General features: G+C 54.8%; 3 protein-coding genes across 3 annotated transcripts; 2 read left to right on the top strand and 1 right to left on the bottom strand.

The window, feature by feature from the left end:
• Positions 1 to 819: 819 nt before the first annotated feature.
• M406DRAFT_215858 (uncharacterized protein) lies at positions 820 to 4,156 on the top strand (the record flags this gene model as incomplete). Its single annotated transcript, XM_040915472.1, has 3 exons — positions 820 to 1,034; positions 1,216 to 3,937; positions 4,001 to 4,156. Coding segments are annotated over 3 exons (3,093 nt in total), but the record flags the coding sequence as incomplete, so codon positions are not given.
• Positions 4,157 to 6,822: 2,666 nt separating this feature from the next.
• M406DRAFT_286481 (uncharacterized protein) lies at positions 6,823 to 9,696 on the top strand (the record flags this gene model as incomplete). Its single annotated transcript, XM_040918683.1, has 3 exons — positions 6,823 to 6,962; positions 7,060 to 7,873; positions 7,943 to 9,696. 3 exons carry the CDS (start codon positions 6,823 to 6,825, stop codon positions 8,171 to 8,173), a joined length of 1,185 nt encoding a protein of 394 aa, XP_040779521.1. The 3' UTR covers positions 8,174 to 9,696.
• Positions 9,697 to 10,576: 880 nt separating this feature from the next.
• On the bottom strand, positions 10,577 to 12,085 carry M406DRAFT_218232 (uncharacterized protein; the record flags this gene model as incomplete). The annotated part of the gene is made up of 1 exon (XM_040915525.1): positions 10,577 to 12,085. A coding segment is annotated over one exon (1,509 nt), but the record flags the coding sequence as incomplete, so codon positions are not given.
• Between the last annotated feature and the right edge of the window lie 7,005 nt (positions 12,086 to 19,090).

Here is a 19,090-nt window from a genome sequence, read left to right as displayed (position 1 = left end):
GGCTGTGCGGCCCGTGCAAAGATCCGCCTTCAGTGGGATGGTTGGTGGATGCCCCAACTCTAAATCCCACTCACTAAACAGTCACTAATTTTACGGCCACTGCAGCGAGCGCACTCTTAACACTCCGTTACTTACCGTAGGCGTCGTAGCCCTTGTCACTACTATATGCACAGCCAGTAGCAAAGTACCAGTAAGATTACCTGCATCTGCGATACGGGCATCTCGGGGTAGGCCTTCGCTTCCCTCGCAAATTTCCCGTTTTCCTATAATGCCCACCCCAAGCTTGTTTTGTGTGCTTGGGTTCCACGTCACTCATCTTCTTGTTGTTCTACTCCTCTAAGTTCTTCTCTCTCTCTCTCTCTCTCTCTCTCTCTCTCTCTCTTGTCTTCTGACCCTGCTGCAGCATCTTGCATTCCTCGCGTCACTCCTTTCTGCTTCGGGGGCCTTGTTTCCTTCCTTCCTCTTTTCTCTCCGCCCCGTGTTTGGCTGACGTCGGACCTTTTACCGTAAACCACACTCCGAATCGAGTCCTACCTGAACTGCCCCATTCCTGTTGGACCCTGAGCCAGCCTTACACAACAACCGCACCCGACCCGACACGATCGATTGGACGCCCAAGCAGTTCTGCTCTACAGCGAATCAACCAGGGTTGCCTATCCGGAGAAGTTGTACGCTGTGCTAGAAACGACAGAGGAGGAGAAGAGGAGGAGGAGAAGAAGGAAGAAGGACAAGTACTATTATTGCTACGCGGAGGGGAACACAGGCCAGCGCCAGCCTGAGCTTGATCAAGGGCCCGGCGGCCAGAAAGACACAGGCACAATGCACGCGCTCCAGCAGAAATGCCGGCCCAAGCATCAGGTCCTTGTGCTCAAGTGCTATCCCCGGACGTCCAAGGGGGCTGTTGATGTCAAGCCCAACTCGTCCGAGCTGAGCTATCTTCTGTTCTATGCCACCTCGCGCAGGACAAAGATCCAGAAGGTTGGCAGCTTCCTGGAGAAGAAGACGGCCAGTGATGTATGGCGCCAGCGTATCGGGTATGCTCTTTTCACTCTTCCCCCCTTGTTTTTTTCTTCTTCTTTCCTCTCTTGTTCCTTTCTTCGCTCCCCTCGCTCTTCTCAAAGTCGTGTCTCCGGGGGGTAGAGAGAGACCTGGATAGGACGTGCGCGCGCATACAAACACACACGCATGATGATAATACTGACCCCGTGTGCCAAGAAATGTCCAGGTTACGCTCCAGATCCTCGAGGCGCTGATCGAGAAGAGCCCCAAGGACCTGCCGTTGTTTGCGCCATCGGTGCTCAAGATCCTCGACCTCATCCTGCGGTCCGGCGACATTACAATGGTCGAGTCTTCCATTCCCACGTTTGACGCCTTCTGCCAGAACCACGACGCCTCGTCGCTATTTGCCGATCAGCTCTACCTGGGCCAGTACGAAGCCATCGTCAAGCAGTATGCGTCCCTGGCGTCGACCCGCGAGCCGCAAGGGGGGGTCAAGAACAAGCGGAGCAAGCCGGTGGCGCTTCGGTGGAGGAATGCGGGCCTGGAGGCCATCAAGAGCATCGCGGCCTCGGATGCGCTGTCATCTCCAGCGGGGCGGCAGATCGACACGCTGGTGCCGATGATTCTAGAGAACCTATGGACGGACGACGAGGATTCCCTGGACGTGCTGCTGCGGCGTGCCAACATGGAGGAGAAAGTGAGCACAGAACACCTCCTCAAGAGAAGGAACAGCAGCGCGACGGCGAGGACGGCCGAGGGCGAGGGCGACCCCAACCCGATCGCACTGTCTGGGTCAGCAGGCGACGTGGAGAAGATGGAGGAGGAAGATGCGGGCGTGCTGGCTATTCAGTGCCTGAAGCAGATCTTTGTTGTGCCCAACAGGTCGCAGATGCATACGGCCACCACGGCCCTGCTCCGATTTACCGAGGAGCGCATCCGACAGGACGAGATGGTACTCAAGACGAGCGGTGGCGGCGGTGGTGGCAGCGGCGGGAGAGACCACGGCTGGGCCATCAAGTTGTACGGCCTGGTGGCACGGTGGGCTCCCATGCAGGAACGATATGTGATCCTGGTCAACGCCATGGACACGATGGTGCGCACGCCCATGAGGGACGACACCCTTCGCCACCACATTGTGCTCACAGCCATGATGGGCTCTCTGCTGCGGTCCGATGTCAACCTGATTGGGCTCAGCGTCATGGATGTGCTGCTGGGCCTGCTCCAACAGATGAGGAGGCTTCTGCAGATGCCTGGTGATCCGACGGGTGGCGGCAACGGCGCGACAAGGACAACAAGTGGCAGCGACGAGGACGAGGAAAAGGGGACAACAGCGACAGCGGTCGCCACACCAAATGCACAGCGCAAGGAGCTGCTAGGCCGGATCCAGCAGACCATGGGCGACCTGGCAACGCATGTGTACTACAACGAGCAGATCATCGATATGGTGTCTGCGCTCCTTTTGAGGCTGAAGCCGTCCAGGACGCCAACCTCGACCCCCCACGGAGAAGTCCTGACGGATACAGAGACCAGGTCGGACGAGCAGGGGCAGCAGGGGCAGCAACACCTCGAGTCGTCGCTGTTCTCACTTACCATCGCCAAACTGACGGCACTGCGGGCCATCAAGCTCATCCTACGGGTGGCAAACCCAAAGGTCAAGATGAGCGGCACCATCAGCCTGTCCAGGTATCCCGTGCCCATGGAGAAGTGGGACGGCACCCAGTGGCTTTTGAGGGACCCGGACGGAGAGGTCAGAAAGGCCTATGTCGATGCCCTTGTTACGTGGCTTGACCGGGAGACCAACAAAAAGGATCTGGTCGCACGAGAGGACAGCTTTCCTCCCTCCAGGGCGGCATCCAGGACGGAAGCCCTGATGGCGATGACGACAACGTCAACAGCAGTGGATGCCAGGCGGGCCCGGTCAGTAGCGGCAGCAGGGTCCTACAGAGACAAGTCCTCTAGGAGACCCAAGAGCCACTTCCTTCACCTGCTCCACGTCACCATCTACGACAATGCACTGCAGTTTCTGGACTACGACGCGGACATTGTGCTCCTGCACACCCTCAACACCAAACTTGTCATGCGCCTCGGGGTCAACGCGGTGCGGTTCGGGCTACCTATGATCTTCCGGCTGCAGGAGGATATCCAGGAGGTGGACACTCCGCAACAAAAAGTCCGCCTGGGCAGCCTGTGCCACGGCTACTTTTGGATCCTGACCGAGAAGTTTGACTTTGACGCCTCCGTGGTCGGCAGGGCCATCCAGAACGAGATCATCCGCCGCCGGACCAAGCACTTTTGGGTCGACGGGGTTCAGGTTCCCGCACCGCCGCTGGACAAGATCGGGACGCCGGGCATGCTCGCCACACAGCAGACCAAGCTGTCGCCCGAGGAGGCAGAGTCCGAGGCACTGCTCCCCTTTGACGACCGCCTGTCTTTGGTCGACTGTATCTGCACCAGCTACCAGGAAGGGTCCGGCGGCGGCGCCATGTCTCCACCGAGCAGCCCTCCAGGCTCGCCCAGCCGTCAATTCTCCCAGCCCATGCTCGGCTCCAGCCTGACGGCGAGCCCCACTGCTGCTGCAGGCACGTCCTCTACGACCCGAGAAGTCCCGTCTATCTTCAAGGAGGCCATGTTGTTTGACTGGTCTCGTGACTCGGCTATGGCTGCCATCCAAGCCGCCAGCAAGTCTACCTCGTTGAATGGCTCTCGTTCGGGCACCAACGGGGGGACGACCAGCCGTGGTCGCCTTGGTCTTAATGGTGCCGTGGCGAACGGGACGGGGAACAGCAGGGCATTGTTGGCCGACTCGCCTTTCCAGAGCACAAATGACCTCCGTCCGCGGTCACAACCAGGGCCAGAGATGGCGGGGGCGGGACGCACGCTCGCGCTACCCATAGGAGGAGGAGGAGGCGGCACGGGCTCCAAAGTTCGCAGGACGAGTGTACGCAGCGGCGTCTCGAGAGGAGAAGGAGAAGAAGATCATCATCATCATCATAATCAACAGGGCGGCGGCTTTGTCACGTCCATCAGCCACCTAAAGATGGTCCTCTCGGGCGAGGTCGAGGCGCCACCGCTCACGGCGGGTGTGCGCGACATGTCCAGCAGCGACGACAGCATGATCAGTTACGACATGTCCACCTCGGACATGTCCTTCAACCCTCCACAGCCCCCAGCCACGGCATACTCTCAGAACCAGAGCCAGAGCAGCACGACCGGTTCGCCAGCCGCTGTCAGGCGGTCTCGGTCCATGTCTCGCGAGCGCAAGGGCTCTGACGGCGTGTCCCTAGGGCCATTGAACTCAAACCCGCCCTCAGAGTCCTCACCCGTCCTGCAGGATGACGAAGGGGTGCCGCCCGTGCCACCGCTGCCCTCTGGGTTGAGCAGTAGTGGCTCGCCGACGGCAGGTATCGCCAGACAGGACTATGCGTCCTCTTCTCCCGTGTCCAACTCGCCCGTGACAACGACGACAACAGCAACGACAGCCGCAGCGGCGGGCTCTAGGCAGCAGGGACAGCAGCTCAGACAGCGGAGCATCAAGAGTAGGGGCGGCGATACCATCCGGTCCTCGACTCTGGGCAGTATTCAGTCGGCCGACGAACCTCTGCCCACCATGGGCCTGCAGTCGCTGCTCAGGGGTATCGACGCCAGGGCTGGAGAGGGAAGTCTGGGGAACCTGACGAGGCCTCCTTACTGAAAAAAAAAAAAAAAAAAAACCAAGAAAAAAAAACCAACCATAAAGGCACGAAAGAGTGACTTTCTATTTTCCTTCACGATATTTCTTGGAGGGTTCTTTTGCTTTCTTAATTCATATCCCCTGTCTGTGTAAGGCGTTTTGGGTCAGGAGCTTCATGTCAGAGAAGGTTTCGATTTGCTACTACTGCCTATTGCTCCTTTCTATGTTTTTATCTTTGGTACCGCGATCAGGAAACATATATATATATGATGTGGAGAAAGACATGGCTGGTGGTGTGATGGACGGGCACATACGCAATGCTTTTTTCATACGTTTTTGTATCTCTTGTGTTGATGTGACTCTGTATATCCTTTCTATTTATTATATATATATATATATAGATATATGTATGTATATGTATGTCTACATTAAGAAGTCAGCCAAATGGTGATGGGAGAAGGAGGAGGAAGCCAAAAAGTTGTTCTCCTGGGAAGTCATGGGAGGATGGTTTATGCGCTGCATGCGAGATGCAACACCAGAGAAATTAATTTATCCTTGCCCTCAGTCCAGGCATGTCCACTCACGTGTCAAATTGAACCTTCTATGGAGCCGCGTAGTCGAGGATCTGGAGAGACGACCGGGTCGGAGGGTTTTTATTTTTATTCTCCTAGGAGATAGGAGCCGAATTTGTGGCCCCTTGTCAAATCAGTCAGTAAAGTCAGCCCACTACCAGGGGGTAAGGTCGGATGATAAAGAAGGGAAGACAAAGGGGAGAACAAACCATTATGGACTCTTCAATATTGTCATAATGACACGCGTTGCATCCACACGGCTGTGCTGACCTAATATATTTTACCTCATGGTACGACAAGTCCATATTGATTGCAGCGGATAGGGATTTGGCTGTACAAAGTAAGAAAAAGAGATAATACAGACAATTGGAGACATTAGAGCCACAGATCTCCGGCTCTCGAGTGCCACTACTTGGCGGGTTGGGGGCCCGGGGGGGGGGGGGGGGGGAACCTCTCTCTTGTCATTTGCATATGTAATGATGACTTGATCTTTACCCAGTTGTCGGTGACGAGGTTACAATTGGGTCGTTCATTCCCTGTTGTTGTTGGTCACATTCTGCAGGAACGAACGTGGTTTCTGTCCCTCTTTCTTTCCCTTCTTCTCCCCTCTTTCCTCCCTCTTGTTCAAAGTTGCCCCCACCTCCATTTCTCCCACCCCTCCCTCTTTTTTCCTCTTTTCTTTTCTACTTCTTTCTTCGTATTTGGGGGATCAAAACATCAATCAAATAGAGCGCCGCCCTTGATTAGAGTACCTAGTCAGCAGAGACGCCATGATAGCCGTCCTGCACGTCGACGGCACAACGCCACCTTCCCCATCCAGCCGGCGTGGCTGAAAGCCCCCTTGAACGCCCCCTCCCATCTTGCTCCCCACCCACTCTTCCCACTCTTTTCCTCTGTCTGACCACATCGTGATAAACCCTCCCCCCCTCTCTTCCCCCCTCCTGGGATGGTGGCGTTTTCTCCCCCCACAACCCTTGCCTCGTTCGGTGACTGACACTCCGCGCCCACCGACCACATCGGGAGGCAAGCTGCGATGAGAAGAGGTAATAGCACTACTATGGTATGTCCTTTATAGCCCCGTGTGGGGGGATTTAGAGACGAGATTTGAGAGGGGGAGGGCGAGTGATGGCATGTGTGCAAACCACACCACCACCACCAGACCGGGGAGACAACAATGTCGGCCGACCCTTTTTTCAATAATGTTCTTATTAAGTCGTACCTCGGCAGAGCTGCATACTACTTGTTGCTCCCCTTGGTCCTGAGTGTTGTGTATCCATTTTCCTTGAGAATATCTTTTTTCGTATTTGTATCAGTTTACTTTCTCCTTTTTCACCACCATTGTTATCGTCCTCATTACTGGCCCACCTTGAAAATTACCAAAAGACAAAACCCTCAAGTGCTTCTTTTGTGCGTTTCTCAATCCAATTTGTCATCACTAGGGCCACTCGACGGTGATAACACTACAAAGAGGGAAGGGGGAAACAAGGAAGGGAAAGCAAGAAAAGGAAGGAAGGAAGGGAAAGAAAGAAAGATAGTATAAAAGAAAGAAAGCAGGAAAAAAAGGACAAGCACACAGACAATATGGCGCCTCTCGCGCCGGCTGATCTGAACCGTATCGTCGAGACCATCGACCAGTCCGCCCCCGTCGACATTTCTGCACCGTATTCCCCTTCTACGCTCAGGGGAAAGGTCATCCTCATCACAGGCGGCTCTTCAGGGCTGTATGTCTTTACTTGAATCATTCTTTTCTTCTTCTTCTCTTTCTCCGCACACATGAGAGGATGAGCTCGCTCACAATCACACCTGCAACACCCACAGTGGCGCCGCCTTTGCCCGGCACTGGGCTTCTCACGGCGCTCACCTCATCATCGGTGACATCAACACCGATGCCGGCGAGGCCCTCATCGCCGAGCTGCGCACCTCGGACAACAACAGCGGCTCTCACCACTTCATCCATTGCGACGTGACCTCATGGGCCTCACAGGCTTCTCTCTTCCAGCAGGCCGTACGTCTCTCGCCCACCGGTGCCCTCGACGCCGTCGTCGCCTCTGCAGGCATCTCGGATAGGAATGGCGCTACGACGGGGAAAGGCTTCGAGAACCCGGCCGGCCTGGACCTACCAAACCCGCCAGCCCCGGACCTGAGCTGCATCCAGGTGAACCTCGTCGGCATCATGTATACGGCGCACCTGGCCTTGTTCTGGCTGCCGAGGGACGCATCATCGCCCGATGCTGCAGCAGCAGCGGCAGCAGCAGCAGAACAACAAGGAATTCCCCCCACCACAACCAAGACCAGAGACAGACACCTCCTCCTCGTCGGTTCCTCGGCAGGGCTATACCCCCTCCCCGGCGTGCCCGAGTATGTCACCTCCAAGCATGGTGTGACGGGGCTCTTCCGGTCCCTGCGCATCCTTAGCTACCGCCAGGGGATTCGCGTCAATATGCTGTGCCCATACTTTGTCGACACTCCGATCCTACCGAACCGGGCCGTCGCCGTGCTCTCCGGCCTGGGGCTCGCCCGCGTCGACGACACTGTCGACGCCGCCACCCGCCTCGTGGCCTGCGACCAGCAGCAGGGCCGCATCGCAGGCCGGGCCCTGCTGGTTGGGCCCAGAATGGACCTGCGGAAAAGGGTTTTGCCGGATGGCGAGGTGTCGCCGTCATCTTCCGGGTACGAAGACGTAGAGGTAAGACAAGAGGAGGGGGATGACGGAGACGAGGTGCTGGTCGACAAAAGCGTGGCCGAGGGGAAAGGGCAGGCAGTCTGGGAGGTGTACGCACACGACTACGACACAGTCGACTTCTTCATCAGAAGGTATATTCGGCTGCTCAACACCGTCGCCACGGTCAAGGGCTGGGTCGGCTTCATTCGGGACCTGTGTCACACACTGTTTGTGCGCAAGGATCCCAAAACCGCAAGGGCCAAGATTTGAAGAGAGAGGAGTCCCTTCTTCTTCTTCTTCTTCTTGTTGTTGTTGTTGTTAATGTTGTTGGATGGAACTTATGCGAGGGGTGTTGTGTTTTTACTGTGCATATATGTGAGGCTGAGACATGCATGCATATACATATACATATGATCAGGAGGAGGATGGATGGGGGCCAAGGTCGTCTCCACCCACTGTTTCTGTTTTATGTTTTCATCCCTCCCTTCTACTCAGACTTTACCCCTCCTCCTACAAATGCAGGGCGCCCAAAAACATGGACAAAATCAGTCAAGGTAGCATGGAGGTACTTACTGCACTACTTACTGACCGTGGACAGGTTATCACAGTGAAAGAGTGAGAGAGAGAGAGAGCATGACGCAGGTACTTATTATGACAATTGATCCCCGAGCATTGATTTGATTTTGGATTTCCCCCAGAGCAACTGAGACAACAAGCAAAGAAAAAAATGTCCCACCGACATGGAGCAACATTTAGTGAACCTTGACAAGGAGAGAATAGCAACCCGGAACCTTTCTGCCGCGCCGGAACCCGAGTATGAAAAATATAAGATAGAAAACGATGACGATGGCAGTCAGGAGGACAGGACAGGAGAATATTGACGATGGCTGCCCGATAAAGAGTACCATCCCATCCCATCGCCCAGGCTTGCCAGCCTCAGAGAACATACAACAACAAGATCAGAATTCTTCTCGAAACAAAACGATTGCCGCCCTAAAGCCAACGCCGCACCAAGGAATACCCCAGCACCAAAACATCCTCTTGCGGTTTCCCAGGCCTTTATCAAACACCAACCGACCACAGAGAACCCCGATGATGATGCTGATTCTCTGTCCAATGCCACCACCGTGAACTGTTGGTGCGGATCTCATGCAGGCCTCCTTGCTGGAAACAAAAAGAGAAAAATATTGTGTTTTCCAGGTCAGACTTTGAGCATGACGAGATGGCCGCCAGCAGTCTACACGCGTGCGCGTCTTGTACTGCCGCTGAGAACGCCCGGTGCGTCTATGCCGATTTCCAGTCCCTGCCAGGACGTCACCTTAGGTCGTCGCGCCATCCAGGATCAAATCAAAAGAAGCCGAACCCCTCTCTCGTGTTTCTTGGGTTCCCCTCACCATAAAACGTCTCAAGCCCCCCCGCCGTGTATGTATTCGTGCCTTGGGTATGGTGAATGTTGCCGCCGCCATGTGATGCGTTTTCCTCCCGCGCCTTGAATGATGAGATCTTTCCTTTCAAAATACAATTCCAGCATGTCCACCCTTCCCTTTCTTTTTCGTACTTTTCTTTTTGTTCGAAACAACATGTTGAAATTGACGTCGGCGCCGGTGGTTGCCCAACGTCTCGATGTACCTCTTCCACTCCCTTCGGGTGCGCTGAGTAGTTTGGTACTGGCACCCCTTCTTCAAGACTATGGCCCGTTGGGATCCGATGGCTCATGCGCGCCGGATAAAACAACCTGAACAATCCATAACCCTGATCCCAAAAGCCGCCAGTCATGAGTGTTGTTGTCCTGCGCCACGGACCGTAGTCAAGTGTGCGAGAACCCGAAACTCCATACGCTGCCCCGTGAGAATGCGTGGCCCTGGGTGAAGCCGAATCCCCAGGACATGTCTGTGCACAGAAAGTCTGTGTCATGCATGGGAGGGTGGGGGGTCCGTCATCACCCCATCGTCCAGATGCGCCGTGCTGCCCTCAAAAACCAGCTTTCGCAGGGGGGTATCAAGAGCCGAGAATATCTCATGGTTCATCAACCTCGTTGCTGTGGTGTGAAGCAGAACGTAAACCAATAAACTCCGCCCGTGTCGTGAAAAAGTGGAAGGAATATGCGAAAGGGGGGAATCTTGTGTGATGGGAAAGAGAAGAGAAAAAAAAAAGAAGGGAGATAAAAATGAAAGCAAAAAAGAAGACATGTGTCCGGTGCGTTGTCTGTTCAATCCATGCGTTGCGACCTGTCGAAGAAAACCGAGCGCGCCAACTCCAACACTGGGAGGTAAAACTGTAAAAATTAAACAAGGGAAAACGGAGAATGGAAAGAAAACGCAGGATACATGCGCAAAAACAAACAGCGCTCACACCTCCCGAGTATTCAGGAGGAGCTAAGGCTCGGCTACTACCCTAGAAGTGGCCCCTCCCATACTTGGAATAAGGGGTCGGACCATTCAGGTGAGAAGTAGAGTCGTTTGTGTAAGGGCTAGAGCCATTCTGGTAGAGGCTTGAACCACTTACTCCCCCGTTGGATGTTGGAGTCACATTGTTCGTCGTAGGCGCGGCATGGAAGTAGTTGCCAGTGGCCGACGCCCATGGGTCCCTTCCGAAGGCGGCACCATTGCCAAAGCCAAGCGAGCTGCTGGCATTGCTGGTCGAATGTGCATACGAGGACGTGCTGGTGTTGGTGTTGTTGCTGTTATTGGGGGCGGGGGCGGCGCCAGATCCATTCGGCAGAGGGGAGACTGGGTACGAATTTGCCGATCGGTTGCCACCGAGACCTGGCGGGACGCTGAGGCCAGGAGGAGGACCAGTCACCCCAAAGCCGGTGGCACCGTGTGGTGGCATGCCGTTGACTCCAGACAGCGATCCGATATGGCCCAGACCGGGTGGGTTTGCGCGGACACCCAGAGGGTTCTTGGAAAAGCTCAGGCGGATGCCACCCTTCTTGCTGTTGCTGAGCATCGCACCGTAGAGCTCATTGAGCGCCTTGGTCGCGGCTGTGATATCCTCGAACTCGACGAAGCACATGGGCCCGTTCACCTTGCTCCGGAAACACATGCGCCTGTAGCCACGCTGCATCGTGAACAGCCGCCTCAGCTCGTCCTCGATCGCATCCATGGGCAGATTACCGACATAGAGGGTATTGCAGGGCGGGTTCTGGTCGGCAGGATTCGCAGGCGGTGGGGCGTGGGAATGCATACGGCCGTTCAGGGGTGCGAACCCGCGCTGAAAGTTTGTCATGCCGCTGCTCAGACCGGTTGGAGACATGTGGCTGGCGTGGGCCGCAGCTGGTAGAAACATGCCCGAGTGGGCGCGCTGGGCTGTGGACATGGCATTGGTGCCAGTGTTGAGGGACAGCGCGGCCATGTGCGCAGAGAGAGGGATGTGAGGCGCAGTGGCACGGCGCTGGGAGGAGAACGCTCCTCCCTCGGCGTACGCACGAGGATTGTTGATGATGTCCCCAGTCTCATCATCATCCGTGGCATCGTTGATCAGTGACTTGCCCGACACGCGCGGTGGCTGCTCGCCGAGGGGCGAAGAAAAGGCATTCCTGTACCCGTAATTTGCACTCGACTCGGTGTAGGCTAGACTGCCGTTGCGCGCATAAGTATCGCCGTTGGGGGGCGATGTGCTCGAGGGCGACGTCCTGTCGAGCGATGCGAAGGCCGCATCGAACCGAGAACCCTGTGTTGGACCGACGGCGGGCGAGGTTGTGGATGAGGGGCCACTAGACGACGAGTTGGAAGACTGTGTGAAGGTGAAGTTGAGGATCTCGACCGCCAGGCCGTTCTTCCCGTTGAGGGTGTTCTTGACGTCCCACGCAGCCGCGAGCGACTTCAGCTGGAGGACGGCGGAGCGGGTGACTGCCTGCTCGCCACCACCCTGGGGGGCTACAAGTTCAACGTGGACGATATCATTCTCGGCAAAGGTGCACATGATGCGCACGTACTGCTCGTCGACGTTGGCCCGGAGGCCGCGGATGAGAACACTGGGCTTGGAGTCGTCCTGAAGGAGGCCAGAATGGATTGGCGCATCGCGATCGCTATTCCGTCCGCTGGGGAAAGTGGGAGGGAAAGATGGCTGGGTATACGAGAAAGGAAGGGCCGGAACGGCCGGGGCGAGAATAGAGGCCGCCATAGCAGCGCTGCTTGTGGTTGCTGTTGCTGCTGCTGCTGCTGCTGCTGCTGCTGCTGCTGTTGTTGTCGTCGTCACCGCCGTCGTATCGGTGGCGGAAGTTGGACCCAGAGGGCTTGTCCGAGTCGAGCTCAGCGGTCGGGAGGCTGGTGGGTAAGACGACGATGAGGAGGATGACGATAAACCAGGATGCTGCTGTTGCGACTGCGATAATGTTTGCGACAGCGTTTGCGACTGTGATTGTGACTGCGACAACAGAGGAAGAGGATGGAGAGCGCCGGCTTGGGCGCTGGTGTTGATCGAATCTCGATTCATGAGTCGCGATGCATGCAGCACAGCCCTATGGAAACCCCTACGAAAGAAGAGGTGGTGACAAGAGGCGACGATCGCGCTGATCGACTCAAGATTGCAGATGCGACGAAATGTGGAGATGAAATGTTCGCGATGGCCGGAAAACAGATCTTGCGAGGCTCACACGGATGTTTAATCGCGACGTCGATGCTGAACAAAATCGATCTCCCTTTTCCTCGCGCTCCTCGGTCGCGTGGCAGGAACGGGATTTAATCTTTAATGGTCAGGACGCGTCTGAGCGCTTCCGTCGCGATCAGAAATTCGAATGCACAGGGGCAGGTTAGGTCTGTCCGTAGCGCGCGATAGACGGTGATGACGGAGCGCGCAGGAATGCAGGTCGCCGATCAAGAGAGGGATGGTTGGTGAGACTGTCTCGGCCGTCGCGCGGGATGAGAGAGAAAAAAATATGTGTCGCAGGTTGCTGGTGAGGATGGAAAAGAAGGGACACAAGTCGTTTGTAGATAAGACTTGCGTGTGGGGAGGGGTTGTAGAGAAAGAATGTGTGGCAGATCTGCTCACTTCCTGCCCATGGGGGGGAGGGATTAGAATTCAAACGGAATGGAGGCGGAAATTGGTGGAGACGAACGAACAAGCCGATGGGTTGGCCTTGCGTGTGGGTGTGGATGCTAAACGCAGGACGGATGGGGCCTGTTTGAACCTTGGGGAGAGTAGAGAGAAGACGGAATGATGGTTGTGGTTGTGGGTGTGGGGCGGAGTGGTTGGTGGGTGGGTGGGTGGGTGGTGCGCCGTCCAGTGGCAGCAGTCCAAGGCTGATTGTCGAAGAATAGGTGGTAAAGTGGATGGAGACAGAGAAGAGAGAGAGGGCCGAGTTCGAGTAGTGCAGAGCAGAGTAAGAGGTCGCTTTGTCACGAGTGAGAGCAGTTCCAGGTTGTCGCAGATGGGACTTGGGTCGTCTTCCGGAAAGTCAAAAGTATGGGGGTGCCAGGTACCCGGAGTTGGCTAGTTGCAAGGATTGGCCTTGAAAAGATAAGAGAGACCTCTCTGGGAGGTGGTGGGAGGGGGGGTGTGTGTGTCTTGTGTGTGGGAGAGTGTGTCAGGGATTGTGGGAGTGGACTGTTAGGTAGTAGTAGTAGCAGCAGGAAATAGTACTCTGCTTGACACGCCCGTCCCGTGCTTCGCCCGTCCCCGCTGGGTGCTTGGCCCGTCTGCTGTGGGAGATGTGACGCGATGCAATGCGATGCGGTGCGGTCGCGTATGTAGGGCAAGGCAAGGCCTGGCCTTGGCCTGACAGGGCGAGGGGCGACGCAACCCCTAACGAGGCGGTGCCGAAGGAGGTGGGGGAGGGTTGTAGTAGAAGAAGTCGTCGTACTCTTGTTCAAGTTGATGACGATGATGTTGATTGCTCATGTAGGTACAGTCTCCCAGATGAATGTTGGTCAAGGTCTGGAATCCTTGGAAACGTGACAGAAAATAGGTGGGGATGTGTGGGATTGCGTATGGGTATTATTAGGAGGACGAGGATGAGGTCGAAGTGGTGAGGACGACCAGAAGTGCAAACGGGAAAGAGAGGGGGGAGGGGTTGCTTGTGCGAAGAGAGAAAGAGTGAGCGAGAGATAATGGGTCGCTCGCAGGATGCACCCGGTAAAACCGTATTGCCCTAAGCTCTGCAAGCGTGCGGAGTCACACCTCGACGAGATGGTGACGCGCTAGAGGGATGCCCCGTGCCGGGGCAGGATTCCGGGAGGAGAAAGTCAAGTGGTCTTGGAACGAGAATCCAAGAAAGTGTGCCGTTTATGTTCGTGTGTGTAGACAGAAAGAAGAAGAAGTAAAGGAGGGGGGGTGACACAAGGCTGCTCGCTCCTCCTGGCCCGGTGGGTGATGTTGTTGATGGAAGGAGGTGGTTTGGTATGAGATTATTGGGTGGGCCTCGAATGGCAAGATTGCTGTGGTCAAGACGGTTGTTCCTCTTCTCTAATGCAGATGCCGGTATGGTGAATGCTGTAGATGCTGTCGCCTTGGCTCGTAGATGAAGAATATCGATATCGCTGAACTGAAACTTGTTTGTAGATGGTCTTGTTTGCTTGGACTCGCATCCTTCAGTTTGGACTGAATTCGCGTGAAAGTATGCTGGCGGTGTGCAGTCTTCGTCTTTCTTCTTCCATTCTTTTTTGAATATTTCTTTTCTTTTCTAATCTTATTTCTTAAACTGTTCTGATAAACATAAGAAGTTGAAGTAGCTCCAGAGATAGAGGGAATTGAAATGGATTGAATAGATGGCGTTGAGGTTGGAAACATCCCAAGATTGAGGATGCGGCGGGAGGTTCTCGCCAGGTGTCTATGGAGAGAGGGAAAAGAAGGAGGAAGAAAAAAAAAAAAGGCACGAGAAGGTGGGGGTCCCTCTTCTGACGGGTGACTGCCGCAGCCCGTGATTGAACGCTAAAACGTATGGTAGAGGGCAGAAGAGAAGGAAGAGTGGAAAAAACAAGGTACTCCATGTACTGAGTACTAAACATTACTACTGTGGTTACTACTGGCCGGTGCACATCTAGTATGTCCTCTATACACGTCATGCAAGCACCGGCGTGGCTCTGATGACAGGTACCCTCTGCACACAAGCCTGTTACAACCAAAGAGTGCTCCAGTGTCCCCGGGCGAACCAGGGCACATCTCTCTGGGAGAGGACTACTATAGTACTACCTAGTGATGGCGTAGTGCCCAGGGCCTGTGCTTTAGGCCCTGCAGCTATCATGCGGGTCGGGGGGAGGGGGGGACATGGTATGTGGCCCGGCCCAATCATGGCTATTGCGGCACATGTGCTCTGGGTCTTTTCTTGAAGGATTAGGACAGGGGTCCAAGTCGCTGTAGACGGTCCAGACCATCCATCATCCCTCTTCTTTTTCGGTGCATCTGTGTGTGTGTGTGTCTTTCTCACCCCTTTCCTTGCCTTACCACTTCCCCCTCCCCTTGTCTTCTCACAGTTTCAATTCGATGCAACCAGTTTTCCACCATCAGCACGTTTCCAAGATAGCAATACAAGCTTGCCCTTATTATGTAATCAAAACAAGGCATACAAGACTCTCACAACACTTTCGACGAGGTTGACGTTACTTGGCAGTAGCTCACATTGGTCCCTGACCTCTCTAGCCCAATCAGACGCCTTTTGACCTGTCCCAGAACAAACGGCTATTGTTGTTTCTGACGCTACAGCGGGGCATGGTAGGGCTTGCATCGTGTTGCATTACATTGCAGTTAGAGTGAGAAAAATGGCCAGGGAAAAAAAAAGGATAAGCATGGAGATAAAATGTTTTGCAGAGCGAATCCAACGATCAACAACAAGGTATTGCGCATATGCTGGCTTAACAGACATGGTGGATCAACATCGCCGGGATCCATTTCGTTTCATTGCACGCAGCGGACCATGTTTGGGATGCTGGTGGTTTGTACATGTGTGCGGTGTGTCCATCCCAGATCAAACCCGACGACAGATTATCCCCAAGGCTGCCCTATCATGCACCGCACCACCTAGAGAAAGGCCACCATGTCTCAGATCAGCCGGTGCGACGCTTGTCCACATCGAGACACATCCCCAGTCTGGATCGAATCGGTCTTCCAACAGGGGCCTCGCCCCGGAACACTGCAGTCTTTTTTCTTCTTTCTCTTTCCGTCGCTTCGCCCAGAGGGGGTCAGACCGGTGCAGGTGGCAGGATGGGGCATGTGCAAGGCCGATATCTATTCCTCCAACCGCCTGATGCGATGATGGTAGCCCAAAGAGGGAGAGGGTTGAGGGGGGGTGGTGAAATGGGGGGGGGGGAGAGGGTGGAGGGCCAAGGTTTCGCCCAGGGGACCGGTGAGCAAAAGTCCATACACCCTCTTTCTTGGACGGGTGCGGGCGTAGGCTCTGGGTGCCCTGGAGCCGTCGTGTAGTATGCGTCTGGCATGTGCCCGAGGTACTTCGCCCTCCTCGCGCGCCACCACCACTACCATGTGCTTCTTGTATGCCTCGCCTTCTTCTTATGTTTTGTTCCTTTTCCTTTCTTTCCCCTTTATTCTTCTTTCTTTTTCTTTTTTTTTTGGGACAGCCCGCTTGTTCAAATATGGGCACTGCAGACCAGATTTGAGATAAATGGAGGGTTTTGATGTGACGAGTCATCTCTCTCTCTCTCCACACAGCTAGAGACGGAAGAAACCGCAGTAAGCCCAAAGTGGGACCCGCGCCTCGATGATGGGCCGCTGGGCTGTGGACCATCCATCATCATGGCAATCCCATTGGGAAAACCTTACAAGGGATGGCCCAAGTACATTGAAGGAAGGGGCTTGGCTGCACCAATCCGGTCAGCCTGCTTGAATTTGATTATTATCAAGAAGAAGAATAAGAAGAATCATAGAATACGAGAAAAGAAGCATAAATGAAAGAAGAAAGAGAAACAAAATGCTAGTATCGGGTGGGTGAGTACCCAGTGGGTGTGTGTGCGCGCGCGTGAATGTGTGTGGCTGATGTGTCGAGCCTCAGCTCTCAACGGGCTGCGACCTCCCTCGCCCTCCACTGGGTCCAGCTCTCTGTTATTTCCAGATGCCCAGATGTCTCCATTCCTCCCAAGGGCCTGCATCGTGGGCTTGGCCCCGCCCGGCTCTTGTACCGGAAAACACTGCTCGGCCTCTGACCCGTGCGTCGCTCCACTCGCGGACCTGTCATCATCGTCACCAAAACGATCTCGTCCCTCTCGGACCCAACAGGGTCTCGCCTCATGGGTACCTGGAGCGCGATCTTGCCAAGACCCGACCACCACCACCACCACCACCCTCCTCCCCTACTTCCACTACTACTACTTTTACGACGACGACGACGTACTATACTACCATGAGTTAGTGTTGCTCCTCGTCTTGTCGTTTGATGGACGGCGCCAAGGACAAGGTCGCTCAGGAAACGGACTTGATCCCAATTCCAAAGGTAACACCTTGGCTCCCCCCTGGTTCCATGAGATGTCTTTGTTCTCTTTGGGGCCACGAGAGGCACCACCAGATGGACAAAGCCCTGTCTATTGTCATTCACAAAGTTCACACGTGATCGAGGGAACAACCAGACGCTGGGCCCCCCTTCTCAAGCGCCACCCTGTCAGGAGAAACCCCCGGGGAAGGTTGTCTCGGGTGGTATTTGACTTTCTCTTAACCCATCCCACATTATTGCCCCGACGCATTCTAACAGGAAGGGAAAGAAGAAGAGAAAAAAAAAATTCTCCACGTTACAGCGGAAGCATGCAGAGCATCAACCAGAGCCTTTGCTGTTTGCAGCTAAAAGCCCTGAAGATCCGGGATCTCCTGTCGAGGGCCCGAGAGCCGAGGCTGTTTTGTGTTTTTCTGCTGCATCTCACAGGCCTCTGTCTCGTCTGCAAATTCAGAAGCAAGCAGTAGAATAATCATGCGTAAAAGACTAATTTGATGGCGAACTAATTAGTACTTGATTGACCCGAGGTCCTCCTCCTCCTGCTGCTGCTGCTGCTGCTGGCTGCCTTCTTTCCATCGTGGCCTCACCCGAGGACCTTTTGACAGCGGGCCAGTCGTCAACGCCTGAACCCATCCATCCATCTGTCCATTTGGGTCAAGGGATTCAGCCCCCCCCGCCCCTCCCCCGGCCCTCGCCAGGTTACAAGGATGCTCCTTTTTGGGACATGCTCGCGACACCAGACGACTCAGTAATGACCAATCTATCTTTCTCCCCGCCCACTCACCAGTGAGTTTGAGACCCGCACGGGACCTTGGAAAAAAGGGTATCAAAGGCTGGGAAATCAAGATATATCCCAATACCACGGTACGTTATGTAGAATTTGGATTGATAAGACGCCGCGAGGGCGTACCATTCAATCCACCCCTGACAACCCCTCGACATAACGCTACCATTGATCATCCGAGGAATATCGTTTCGCCTCGTCGTCGTCGTCGAGGGGAAAAAAAGAGGAGAAAGGGGGAAACGGCATGCTCTTTCCGCACCAGACTTTTTACTGTTTCTCTTTTGACAACACCCTTTTTTTTCTTCTTTTTTTTTCCTTCTTCTTTCATTCATTCATGCCGTCTGTGTAACCCTAGACTTCCTATGCGCCTTGGTTTGCGTTGTGTGTATCTCCCCAACAAAATACCTCTACTTCCTACCACCGAGCAGTACCAAATGCTACCATAAGCATGTACCAGAGTAGTGTGCCCTGGTCAAGGTTGGCTGGGAAAGAGCGGATACTATACTTACCCACCGACAACGGGTCGGGTCACAGCTCATTGGCGAGAGGCGGGGGTGTAGATGTGTTTTGGAAGGGAAGGGGGCGGGGGTGGAAGAGAGCCGCTACTGCGTCGTGGGGGGACACACACGCACCACCGCACTCTTGCAGTATTGAAACGGAAGAAACAGGCGAGGGGGAGAGAGAAAACGGTCCAGGTTCAAAGTGTCGGTGACGGGACAGACGCCCACTAGCCAGCCTCGTCGCCGTTTGCGTCTCGACCTAAGCTTGACGGCCTGGCTAGCGCATGGTAGCGGCCGCTGATGGTGTGGCCTTCTCGTAGACGAGGCAGAAATCTATTCTTCCTTTTACTTTGTCTGCCCTGCCCCCCGCCCCCTCCCTCCCTTATCTTTTTTTATATCCAGAAGAAAAAAAAAAGAAGAAAAAAAGAGTCTGTAAACTCTCCCTTTCTTTCTAATACTCCTAGAAAAGTTGTATAGGTGAGATGGGCTGGGCTGGTGGTGGTGGTGGTGGTGGTGGTGGCCTATCC

The sequence above is a fragment of the Cryphonectria parasitica genome (assembly GCF_011745365.1).
Source record: "Cryphonectria parasitica EP155 unplaced genomic scaffold M406scaffold_2, whole genome shotgun sequence".
NCBI lineage: Eukaryota > Fungi > Ascomycota > Sordariomycetes > Diaporthales > Cryphonectriaceae > Cryphonectria > Cryphonectria parasitica.
Note: the sequence above shows the minus strand (reverse complement) of the source record. Positions and strands in the feature narration are given on the sequence as shown.